Source organism: Quercus lobata, chromosome 1 (genome assembly GCF_001633185.2).
Source record: "Quercus lobata isolate SW786 chromosome 1, ValleyOak3.0 Primary Assembly, whole genome shotgun sequence".
NCBI lineage: Eukaryota > Viridiplantae > Streptophyta > Magnoliopsida > Fagales > Fagaceae > Quercus > Quercus lobata.
In genome coordinates, this window is record NC_044904.1 from 19,057,655 (window position 1) to 19,070,669 (window position 13,015).

Genomic DNA, 13,015 nt, shown 5'->3' on the forward strand with positions numbered 1-13,015 from the left:
TTTTACATTCCCTATGGCAACCCACTATTGAAAGGATGGGCCGAGTGTATAAATAGGGTTTTACCCCATACTTAGAGGGGTACTTGAGAAATTTAGGATTGAGAGAGTAAGAACTTCTAGAGAGTGTTGTATTTGCCTAAGATTGCTTGTAACATTGACAAGAGAATAGCTCAAAACCAGTTTGTTAACAATACTACTCCAATATCACTTTGAAGCTTCCAAATTTTAGTGTGAATTTTATCAAGTAACACTACCACGGATTTTTCATTTCCATATCCTTCTCAAGGCATACATTACCTAAAGTCATTTTAATATTATTCGAACAAAACCCACGATTTTTATTTATATTGGAATAGTTCCTTTCTCTATCTTACTAAAGTTATGCTGCCTAAAAACATTTCTTATTAGGCTGAAATATATTTCTCAAGTTTTGGTTACATTAAGGACCCTTTTTTTGGTGGAGAATCGGTTACATTAAAATCAGAATTCAGAATCGAAAGAAAATCAGAATAGAGAATTAAATTTATAATTTATAATGTATAGTACTATAGTGTAATAAAGAGTAAACCGTTGATTTTTATTTTTTATTGTTAAGAAAATCACAGCCTCTCACTTTCTCTCCAGAATGATGCATTTATTGCCTCCTACAACAAGATATATTGTCAGACAGCAACAGCTCAGCTTCTGCCCGCAAAATTTATATGCGTATCAGGGGTTAACCAAAAGTCTCCACGGTCCCCCACTTTACTATTTTTTTTTTTGTCACCATCTCTGTTTCCGAGTTCTAAGCCGAGCCATTCCATGATGGGCTCCAGGTGGCCTAACATGACTGGCTTTCGGAGTTTACTGTTTTTACAGTTTTACTCACTTTTGTTTTTAGAGATACGAAGGAGTAAATATACTTTTGGGAGTAGTTTTATTTTATTGGTTGGTTTTTATTTGTTTGTTTTTTGCTTTTTGTTTTTTTAAAGAAACTTATTGCCGTTACTTTATTTACTTAAGACAAAAGTCAATAAAAATATGAGACAAAAGATTAAAACTTTTACAGGAATTACCAAATACACATTAGTTAATAGGAATTACCAAGCAGTAATAACAGCTGCTATCATCGAAAAACTAATTTAACTTTATTTTCAAAAAGCTGTTAGGAACATCTCAATCCTCTTTAATGGTGAAAGCTTGAAAGGTTAACACAAAGAGTTTAAATGTTCAGCATGTTATAAATACAACATAATTTGATATTTGGACATAAATATTATATTTAATGAGATTTAAGAGGGAGTATTTTTCAAGCATTCTTTTTATTTATTAATACTTATATATCTTATATAATAAGTTTACTAACACAATTTTTGTTACCGTCTATTGAAATGGTTGACTGGAAATAGTAAAAAAATAATTGTTCACCATCACACTTACATCGGTTCACTTTATTAAGTTGTAACAAAAATTGGAAAAATATTTAGGTATTCTCAGAGCATGATAAATAGTATTTTCTCCTCTCACATTCATGATAAACCTTGTTATGAATTTAATGAATAAACATCATCATTAATGTTGTAGGTGCTCAAGAATTTTTGCCTTTGGCTTTGGTATTTTTGGCTTGATTGCCTAACCTTGCCTTGGCATGAATTCTTGTTGTCCCACATTGGAAAGAGATCTTTCCAATGTGGGACAACAAGAATTCATGCCAAGGCAAGGTTAGGCAATCAAGCCAAAAATACCAAAGCCAAAGGCAAAAATTCTTGAGCACCTACAAATGTAAAAGGAGGAAGTACCATTTATCATACTCCGAGAGTACCTAAGAATTACTCCAGAAATTGTGCCTCTAAACTCTTACTATTTTTTGCTAATTATATACAAAAGAATTCCATGATTTTTGCTACTGTTCTATTATTATTAGACTAAATTCACCTTCATTCTCCTTTACGAATGCTCTAAGAGCACTAGCATTGGAGATGGTATAAAAGTTTTATTTTACCATCTAAAAACTTGTTTTTATCTATTATACCAACTCACTTTACAATACACCTCACATCCCAATTTTTATTTTTACTCACAACCTATTAAAATAATATAAAAAATTGACTCTCTCTCTCTTTTCTCTTTAATTTCGGTCTCTCTTCCTATCTCTCTCTTAGCCACCCACTGCCATCTTCACCGTTCACCACTTGTCATACCTACACTCCCTAGAGCTCACCCAAGCTCAATAGGTTCAAGCACAACTTTATCCTCTTCTTCTTGAATTTCCATCGAAATGAGTCCGAGTTGACTCGACGGCTCACAACCAAGAAACACCTACACTGAAACCCACCACACCCAAACAAAACCCAAAACCCAAACTACCAACCCCAACCACCGCCACCACCACCCCAAATAGAACCCAACCACCATCGAAACCCAGCCACCAAAACAACCATCATCGAAACCCACCATTAAACAGACCTAGCAAGCACCGAAACGATCACCACCAAACCTGGCCACCAATTCAACTCCACCACTAAAACCCACCATCAAAACACCACCATTGAACCAAAAAATCACCAATTTAGAAAGGGAGAGACCGAGAAGGGGAAAAAAGAATAGAGAAATAGAGAGAGAAGAGAGAAATGGAGAGAGAATAGGGAGAGATGGAAGAGAGACGGAGAAGGGAGGAGAGGGAGAGATCGAGAAAGGCAAAAAAGAATAGTGAGAAAGAGGGAGAGTCGGAGGAGAGAGAGAAGTGGGAGTTAATAAAATAATAGGATTTAAGAATACAACTTGTGAATAGTGAAGTTGCATATGCAGCCTTACTATAGCAGGAAAGAAAAATTTTGGGTTTACATACTTAGATGTGGCATGATTTTAAGGGTTGAGGGGGTAAAATAGCAATAGGGGGTTTTTACACCCCCAATGTTAATACTCTAAGAGCATTGATTTATAAATTATTTTTAGAAATATTTTATGAAAAAATGATACAATAATTAATTTTTTTGACAGTTTTTTATATTTTTCATGAAAATAATGTTAAAAAACTTTTCTAATATAATTTATTAATAACTGTTTTAAGAGAATCTCTTAATATGATCCATGACCCAATATTTATAACCATGTTTTCAAATTTCTAGTACTCATAGTCATATTGCACCCGTATTCCTGTCCGTAGACTGTTCTGTGGTGTCGTATGTGCATGTATTTTGGTCATGTGGAATACGAAGCTAGTAGACGTACAACATGTATTTGGACTTAATACTTACGACAGTCAACCCCGGAACAGAAGAGTCAAACTCTCAACTCTCCCATCAAAGCCACTTCCACCATGAGCCACGAGACTTGACTTCAAAGCCTTCAAGCTGTTATTTATGGCTTTTGGACCAACAGCTGGACCCTACTTAACCAGCCTGTCCGAACCCACTATTGCCGTCACGCCCAGCCAGCCAGACCTATTAATTCCATGTTTGCCACGTTCCACACTTCTCTATTTTAATAGTATTACTCTTCTTTAACACACTACTATACTAGTTCTACTTATAGACTTATTATAGTCCCTCACTGTTTCACATCGCAACCGACACCTTCTCTCCCTTACCAAACCCAACACTTTTACTTTAACTCCTCCACAACTTCTAAACAAACACCCCAAAAAAAACCCAGTGTATTTATTGACCAAAAAGAAAAAACACAATCACACACAAACTCTGAAACAGTAAAAACTAAAAAAAAAAGCACACATCAATGACAAATGACCAAACAAAAAGAAAAACACAGAAACACAACCGCATAAACCATATCACACACAACAACCCAGAAGAACTCTCTCTACTGTCTCTCTCTCTTCTGAATCCACCGCACTCTTCGTCCGCCATGGATTTCCACGTCTATGGCGTTTCGAAGCTCGTTTTTATATCATCTATTCTTGTCTTCTTCGTCGGAATATGCCTCGCATTGCCGGACAATCCCAACCTCAGATCGTCCTCTCCGGCGAATAACTCCGGCCAAATAAACTCCAACTCGGTCCTCGTCGCTCTTCTGGACTCGCATTACACTGAGCTCGCCGAGTTGGTTGAAAAGGCTTTGCTGTTGCAGACGCTAGAAGAGACTGTCGGAAAGCACAACATCACAATCTTCGCACCCAGAAATGAAGCTCTCGAACGCGATCTAGACCCTGAGTTCAAGCGCTTTTTGCTCGAGCCTGGCAATCTCAAGTCGCTCCAAAAGCTCTTGATGTTCCACATTATCCCAACTCGGATCGGATCCAACCAGTGGCCAACTCACCCCGAGTCAACTCAACACCACCGCACTCTCTCACACGACCACCTATTCCTCACCCACCACGAGAAGACCGGAGACAAAACCGTTGACCGCGCGAAGCTCATCCACCCAGATTTCCTGACCCGACCCGACGGAGTCATCCACGGAATCGAACGCTTGCTCATCCCACAGTCCGTGCAAGACGACTTCAACAAACGCCGTAGCCTCCGCTCAATCTCCGCCGTCAAACCCGAAGGAGCCCCGGAAGTCGACCCGAGAACTCACCGTTTGAAGAAACCGGCACCGCCTGCGAATCCCGGTTCTCCGCCGGCTCTTCCGATCTTCGACGCTTTAGCACCTGGCCCGTCTCTAGCTCCGGCACCGGCACCCGGACCCGGCGGACCCCACCACCACTTCAACGGCGAAGCTCAAGTAAAAGACTTCATTCACACCCTTCTTCACTACGGCGGGTACAACGAAATGGCTGATATTTTGGTGAACCTGACTTCCTTAGCAACCGAAATGGGTCGGTTAGTTTCAGAAGGCTACGTTTTAACTGTCTTGGCTCCAAACGACGAAGCCATGGCTAAGCTAACGACGGAGCAGTTGAGTGAGCCAGGGGCACCGGAGCAAATAATGTACTACCATTTGGTGCCGGAGTACCAGACGGAGGAGAGTATGTACAATGCGGTGAGGAGGTTTGGGAAAGTTAGATACGATACGCTGCGTTTGCCGCATAAAGTGGTGGCCCAGGAAGCTGATGGGTCTGTAAAGTTTGGACAAGGTGATGGATCGGCCTATTTATTCGACCCGGATATTTATACCGATGGCCGGATCTCGGTGCAAGGGATCGACGGTGTTTTGTTTCCGCCGGAGGAGGTGGAGCCCAAGAAAACCGCCGTGCCCACCAAGGTTGTGTCCAAGCCCAGGAGAGGTATGTGAATTTTTTTTTTACTGGTCGATAATTAAATTAGTGTGAGTTTAATTGTTTGATCATTATTTTTAACATTTATGATAGTGATTTAATTGCCATTTTATGAAATGTAAGTTCATTCTGTGTTGCTTGTCCGGATTCTGGTATTGCTAGGTGGGGATGATAATCAAAATCAGCAGACTAATCATGAAAATACATACTGAAGTGTTATAGAATGTGACAGTTTTGTTTTTTGGTTTTGTTGTTCTTTTTGGGGTTAGGTGTAGTGAAGTATAAGTGAGATATTGTGACTGGGTCAAGATGCTATTGTGGAGTAAAGTATGGGGTAGAAAGAATTGCATTTTGGGGTCTTTAATTTAATGGGATGTTTGCTTTTGAAGAAAGAAAGTGAAAGGAAATGACTTAGACTGGGAGTTTGGAATCTTAGTGCGGAAATTTGGGTAGCATATGAAAGATCGAGGTGCTTAGCATGATGTGAAATAGACTAGGTTAGTTATTGGATGTGGAATTACTTGTATGTCATTATGGATTGCTTTACGTTGATCATGAGTCTTGAGGTTCACTATTGCCAAGCAGAATTTACATTTGAACCATGCCAAAACTGAACCTAGTTTGTTAGGATTACTTTTCAATAGTTCATTCATGGTATTTTATCATTTTAATGTTTTCTTATATTAGGTTGAAATTTTAAAATTTTTGGAAACATTGGACCGAACAATTAAGCCATTAAATTGTTGATTTGGCAGTAAATTTGTAAAATAGGATCACCAATCAACTTGGATATCAAAAAAAGACTTTTATTTATATTCTGATAATGAAATTCTACCTGTTTCTCATTCTTTATGAGTGTTGATAATATAGAAAATCTTTAGAAGGTATTGAAAATTTAAAATCACTCTTCGGTACGAAGTAAAAATACTTTCTCAAATTTCTGTTGTGTCTCTGGTGTGCTTATTTAAAATATATTTTACACTATTTGTTGTAAGATAATGCTGAATTATAAATCAGTTGGAAAATTTGACCTTGTCAAAAACCCAAAAGAAGCATTAATAAGAAAAAAGCGTTTGGGGTGGGTTAATGGATGAGTTAATAAGAAAGTGGGCAACTAAGAGGAAAAATTAATTTTGTGAGGGTATTAGAATTTTATAATTGAATGGTAGGGTAGGGCAGGGCCTTATAATTAGAAAATTGAAAACAGCACAAAATCCAGTTAGTCATGATAATGATGTTTTGTCTTTGGTATCTTTCCTGATTACCTTTTATTTCCAACGACTATTGTATTGCATGACTTTGTATTGACCCACATAAGTAAACATGTATACCTTCTCTTTTAGCTAACAGCTGGACCTTTTGTAGTTTCTAATTAATCCTGATTGTATATTTTTGCTATTTCCTTAATTTGTTTAACATGGAAAATTGATAGGGTAAATTGCCAAAAAAAAAAACTACTCTACACTCTTACCATTTACCACCTCCCTAAACTTTGGGTAATCAAGCAATCAACCTTATCAACCTTCTAATTTCACTTTTGCAAATAGTCCCCTGTCAATATTAATATTTATTTTAGGAAGAAAGTTAACATCATAGGGACTTCAACTTTTGAGTTTTTAGGGGTTTTTGAGTGAATCTTGAGTATTTGAGAGGGAAGGTAAAGGCTATTAGACAGAAAATTTTCTTCAATTCAATGAAAATTAATATCAGGAGGCACTACTTTTGAGTAAAGTTAGGAGATTGATAGCTTATTTTTTTAAGTTTGATGAACACATTGTAAATCTTGTGATGGTTTATTGTGTTTTTGTGTTTATAATACAAAATTACATTTCGTTGGTTGTGGTTTGTTGCATAATTATGTAATAATGAACTATTTTTAGGTCTTTAGGGACCAAAATATATGGACGTTTCAATTTGCGTTTTAAGACTTAACCTTAGGTTGAATTTGTAAAAGTTGGCAATAGTTTATGTTTAAATATGAAATGACAAAATTTAACTATAAAGGCTACAACCTTATTCAATATTATTAATATTATTACATATTTCAAAAATCAAACTGTTGAATTGCATGTTCTTTATGCTCTTAATACACATATCAAATTTTGTGTCAATCAGATATTATTTACTATAAGATCTATACGATTATATTTTATGCATAATTTTAAATTACAAAAACTTGTAATTTAAACAATTTATTGACGACATAGCTATTGATCTTTAATTTTCTAGAAATTTTGTAAGCATGAAGGATATAAGAAGAAAATGTAATCTAATTGTAGATTTGTCAAAATTCACCTCTAATAATAAGACATTGAGTAAGGTTGTAGCCTTACGCTACAACCAATTTTGTAGCTAAACTTTGTCTAATATGAAATACATCCCCTGAAGCAAAAGAGTCAGAAAACCATGATTGATGATAATGCCCATGCCTAACCTCAATTTACCTAAAAGCATGCTGTCTAGTCTAGCTGACAAAAGTAGGAACTTTTTCCTTTATCTTCTTTTAAATTCATCTTTAATTAGGAAGCTGAAATCACATAAAGAAATTAATCATTTAACTTTGGTTTTCTTGTTGATTTTTATTATTAATTTAGGAGTAGTTGGGTAGGCAGCAACATCTTTCCCATTAATTTCTGCTGAAATAAAAATTGATGAATGCAGGAAAATTGATGGAGGTAGCATGCCGGTTGCTTGGAGCCGTTGGACAGGATTCTCGATTTACCACTTGCCTATGAAAAATCCCCCACTATCCTTTGGCCGACATCACTGAAAAATACTAAGGTTCTAATTTCTCTCACATTCCCTTTATATTCAAGCTATGTTAGTAAAGGGGTTTTTGGATATCATTAACTTAATTCATGAACATATCTTTCTGGCCTCATGTGTACTGTAATTCTGTCACTGATGGTTTCTGGTATTTCTAATTGAATTATGTGGTATGTGAGTGTGAATCATCTAAAATGCTGTCAGGGTCACTTTACTTATTCTTCAACATTGATCACAAAGCTAGCCATAAAAAAATGTTGATAAAAATATACATAAAAAAACCCTAGCTAGGTGGTTGCCCAAGACCTCTCACACAGGAAAAGAATATTGTCCTTTTGTGGGTCTGTATTTAATAGCTAAACATGTGGTTCTTTGCTGATTAATTGTACCAAGTTTGTACCATGTATTATTGTATATTTCCTCTCTCTCTCTCTCTCTCTCTCACATTTTTGAATTGTTGGGCAATAAAATGGTGGTTGGCTAGTAAACAACCTCCCAAGTAAATGACTGATTACCATAAATTTTGTTGAAAGCCATTGTTTATTATTATATAGAACTTCAATTAATATGAATGTTATTGATGCAGATGCAACGAGACAAGATTCATAGAAAAGCAAAGGATGTAAAAGTTATGGAATTGGAAGGCAGCTCACCTTGAGTTTGGAACTAGGGGTGACCTGAGTTTGTGGTTTTCCTTTTTTCACTTTTCACTTTTTTCTTTTTCTCTTTTCCCTTTTCTTTTTTTTGTGGGTTTGGGTTCCTGAGGAGGTTAAAGAGTTACTCTAGTTTCATATATACCTACTATTTTAGTACATAAGTGTATTTTGTTCTCAATCTAAAAATTTGTTAGGAGGCTGGGTTTATGTCGTGTGTAATCGAATCGAGATGGAATGGGGCGGAGTATCTTGCACGTTGTCTTCTGCCTGTTGAATAAAACATTTAAACAGGGAAAATTGTGAAATACAATAAAGAATATAATTCTTTCTGTAATAATGTATCCATGGAAGTATCTCTCTGCTTTCCTTTTTGCTATTAGTTTTTTTTTTTTCCACACAATCAGTTCCTCGCACATGGTATGGTATAAGTTCTGGACCCATCATCAATACCATAAGACTTGCTCATTATTGTATTGAAAAGTTAGTATGCAAAAGCTGGCATGGTGATTTGTGAACCAGCCTAACATTTTTGGTTACCTGAACCTAAAGTCTTGCTAGAGATAATTTTAGTTCAGCTAGCCGACATGTTGCTGATTATATTTTTTTAATACTTCCTGATTAGTATACTGTTTTGTTTTGATTTGACCGAGGTTAGCATTCTTAATATGTACTTACTGAGATTCTTTAAACAACAACTCTAGAGATTAAAAATAATCACAACTGCTTTAAGTAAAAAATTCTATCAGTGGGTAAAAGCTTGTTGACTCAATGTTTGAATGTATGTAGGCATGTAGCGTTACTCTTAAAAGGTTTGTCTCATTGAACAAAAATTGTAAATCAACAGTATTCTAAAAACATTAGTTAAAAGGTGTACTTCTTGTTAATTTTTGAAACAAAACAACTTATGAAAGTTTATTCGTAAGTGGTAAGATGTAAGTTTAGCTTCAGAAATAAAGTAAAATGATTGCCACCTTGAAGCGGACATAGAGGACTATTATTTGGGTGACTTTAAGATATGGCAAACGGAGTCACTGTGAAATTGATTAGCCCAACTGAACTTCTATAAGCGACCAGCATCATATGCATAATTGCATTAAGACAAAAAGGCTTCATATAGGTGACTACTTGTTCTGAGTCATCTGACTACTCCATTGCAATTTATGAGGATGATTAGCCAACTAAACTTCTAGAAGTGAACATCATCATATACATAATTGCATTAATACATAAAAAGGCTTTATAGGTGGCCATGACCATGAGGGAACCATCCCTATAGACATTGGGCCAAATTGCCTTAGAGTCAGAGGCCTACCATGCCTAGGGATAGAGCAGGTTGGATTGAAGTTTTAATCTTTAGATCTCTAGTGACAAGAATTCTAGTTGGCTTGCCTCTGGGGCATCACCTTGATCATGACTCTACTAACTTCATTTTCTCTAGTGGTTATAACAACACTAGGATTAAAATTTATATTCTTATAGTGAATGATGCAAATTTATTTTTCTCTTTCAATTGATTGTCTTCAGGAAAGTGGGTATTTCCCTCCATTGGTCTCTCATTTACAGGTCAGTTCTGTAGATTCCATTGCTAGCTAGGTTCTTTTATTCTTTTTGAAGTATTTGGTCCTTTTACCTTTGGGGGGGGGGGGGGGGGGTTGGGGTGAAAATGTACCTTGGAATTGGGTCACTTTAATAAAATGCAACATAAAATAACCAAAAGATGACATAAAAGATCTTACAAAACTAAAAAGAAATAAATAACTTAGAAGACATAAATTAGGTAACTTCATGTCCAAAATCATGTAAAGATAGATAATTCTACTAAACTAAGAACATTGAGAGAACAAACTATAAACTAATGAAAAGAGCCAGATTCTCAAAAAAAAAATGAAAAGAGCCTTGTACAAACTATAAACTAATGCCAATAGCCTTGTACAACTGGCACAATATCCTGCATTCAAATGAATCAAATTCCATCTTCCCTGTAGTAACTATTGAAGTAACAAAAAATAAAATAAAATTCTATACTAAGCAATATCTAAATCAAAGGGAAACCCAGTCTCCGACAACCAGCTTTCGCCATATATGAAGTTTCTTGCGCTATACTCTTCGACTTCCTCTCATGGGAGTTTACTATTGTATCCTTTCCCTTTAACACTTTCCAAATTAGTCCCAACACCAAAGTTTTCATGTTCAACGTTGTTTGTAGAACCAAGCTGGCCTTGATCATTCCAATCCAACTGTTAAAGATATATTAGCCCATTAGAATTAGGCCTTGGGCCTATACTAATGGGCTAATATATCTTTAACACTAACCATTCGTTAGGATGAATCAAATGTCCAATATAACATTGAATGATGGCTGTTTGATTCACATTTCCAAATGTTCGTCCAAGAAATATAGTATTACTAGATTTTTTTCAACGAAGTGTAATCAGCTGCTGCTCCAATAACAGACTTTTGTATGCTAATACCATATTTCCCAAAACTTTTGGGTCCTCATTCCTTCCATCAACAGTTAATATATGCTTTTGATTTAACAATGGCTCTTTAACCAAAATAAGACACTCTTGAAACACAGCACTGCCCTTTCCAAAAATGAAGTTCATTGTGCCTTCCACAATGCAATTTTTATAAAATTGGTTGCCTTTATGCACATAGAGTGTGTTTTGGTATCCAGTGAAGTTGCACTTATAGAAGGCAACTCTATCTGCAGAAACAGCAAGTGCAACAGCTTGCTTTGTAGGTTTGGCAGTGTTTTCAATGGTTAGTTCTTCAGCAGTGAATCCAAAACCACATACAGCTGAAAATAATATCAAAAGAAAATTATATCTTTTCTTACACAGAATTGCCAAAAAAGTTATGTTAAAAAAAAAGGAAATTAGAAAATTAGCCATTCATTATCGTACTTAGTCACAAAACGACAAAATATGTAATATAATATCATTAAGGTTAATGTTATTATCATATTTATCATCTTATGAAATTATTTTTTTATTGACATTTTCTTCTTCATCATCAACATTTACTATTACTTAATTCCTTTTGTTCTTCTATTTTAATAATTTTTCTTTACATTTCTTCTTGGCATTCTAACTTCTCAACTTACAAAAAAAAAACTATATTGCCATTTTATTATATAAAATAAAAGTGAAGTACTCAAGTGTGGTGTAAATTTTGTAGAAGAAAGAGATAATTATGAGAAAAAAAAACTCATAGACATGTTTTTTTATTGAACTCAATCAAGTAGCCTAACAATTTTGTGTTAAAACACAAGTCTAACAACTTGTTCTACTAAAATCAAAACACAAATTAAAAAAAAAAAAAAAAAAAAAAAAAAAAACTCAATTTAGACCCACATGTTACATGTTTATGATTTTTTGATATGTTCATAAGATTCCACGGTCAAAAGATATCTAAGATACGATATTTTTTCTCATTCTATATGTAAGATATTAACAACTATGAACAATAGAACTAAATATCAAAAGAGAAAAGTTTCATTGAGAGACTTACACATGGTAGCAGATTCAATTATCGATACTCCACAATGATATCGATTGTCAGTTATGATAGTTGTTTTACTGCTTTCACCAACAAATCGAAGATTAGTCTTGTCCTTGGGGATGACAACGTATTCTCTGTAAACTCCAGCCATTATCTTTATAACGAAAGGTCTGCTTCCAAACTTAGGAGCTAATTCAACAGCTTCAAATATAGATTTGACATGGCCTGATCCATCTTGTGCAACAACTATATCAGGCTTAACATCGTCTCTCCTTTTAAACTCTTACGAATGGAAATGAGTGAGCCAATCCCGTGTCGATTCGCCTAACTCAATACTCTTCTTCAGTAAGGACGAAGTGATGAAAAGAGCAACGAGCAAACTCCTTTGCTTTTTTGACATTTTTGAATCTTTCTTTGTAAAACTGGTCCTGACTTCTCTTAACCTGTTCATGCAAGCTGTTTGATATATCTCAATGTGTCTGAAGACATAATCGAGCGTAGCTGGATCTCCACCTCGCAAGGAAGACACAGCTTCATCGAACAGCTTTACTATTATATCGAATTCATCTATACAATCCAAAACTTCTGACTTGTTATCGACCCAACCCCAACCGAGACTCGAGCAGTTGAGCTCGTTTAAGTCGTCTAGAAGGGATTGAGCCAAAGTAGGAGTCTTGTTTAAAGCAACCATGAGAAGATCTTCCTTAGAAGTTACAGCTTTGACGTTCTCAGGGTCGGGTGTCAAAAGCTTGGTGCAATCAAAGGTGTAGTTTCTGAAGTTGGGTTGAATGCATATTTCCTCTATATACTGAAAAGCTGCTGGTGTTGTCTCTTTGGACCAAAGATATTGGTCTGAAAGGAAAGAGACGTACATGACCAACAGACCCATGAAGAAGTAGTAGACATTCCGAACTAGCTCAAACATACTGGCCAT

General features: G+C 35.6%; 2 protein-coding genes across 2 annotated transcripts; one reads left to right on the forward strand and one right to left on the reverse strand.

Annotated features, from left to right (window-relative positions):
* The first annotated feature begins 3,496 nt into the window (after positions 1-3,496).
* LOC115982145 (fasciclin-like arabinogalactan protein 15) lies at positions 3,497-8,953 on the forward strand. Its single transcript, XM_031104671.1, has 3 exons — positions 3,497-5,164; positions 7,817-7,936; positions 8,508-8,953. The coding sequence occupies exons 1-2, from the start codon at positions 3,715-3,717 to the stop codon at positions 7,888-7,890; spliced, it is 1,524 nt and encodes a 507-aa protein (XP_030960531.1). The 5' UTR covers positions 3,497-3,714; the 3' UTR covers positions 7,891-7,936; positions 8,508-8,953.
* Positions 8,954-10,694: 1,741 nt separating this feature from the next.
* LOC115950386 (pectinesterase 3-like) lies at positions 10,695-13,015 on the reverse strand. The gene is made up of 4 exons (XM_031067594.1): positions 12,525-13,015; positions 12,091-12,353; positions 11,049-11,377; positions 10,695-10,814 (listed from the first exon to the last, which is right to left on the reverse strand). Exons 1-4 carry the CDS (start codon positions 13,013-13,015, stop codon positions 10,695-10,697), a joined length of 1,203 nt encoding a protein of 400 aa, XP_030923454.1.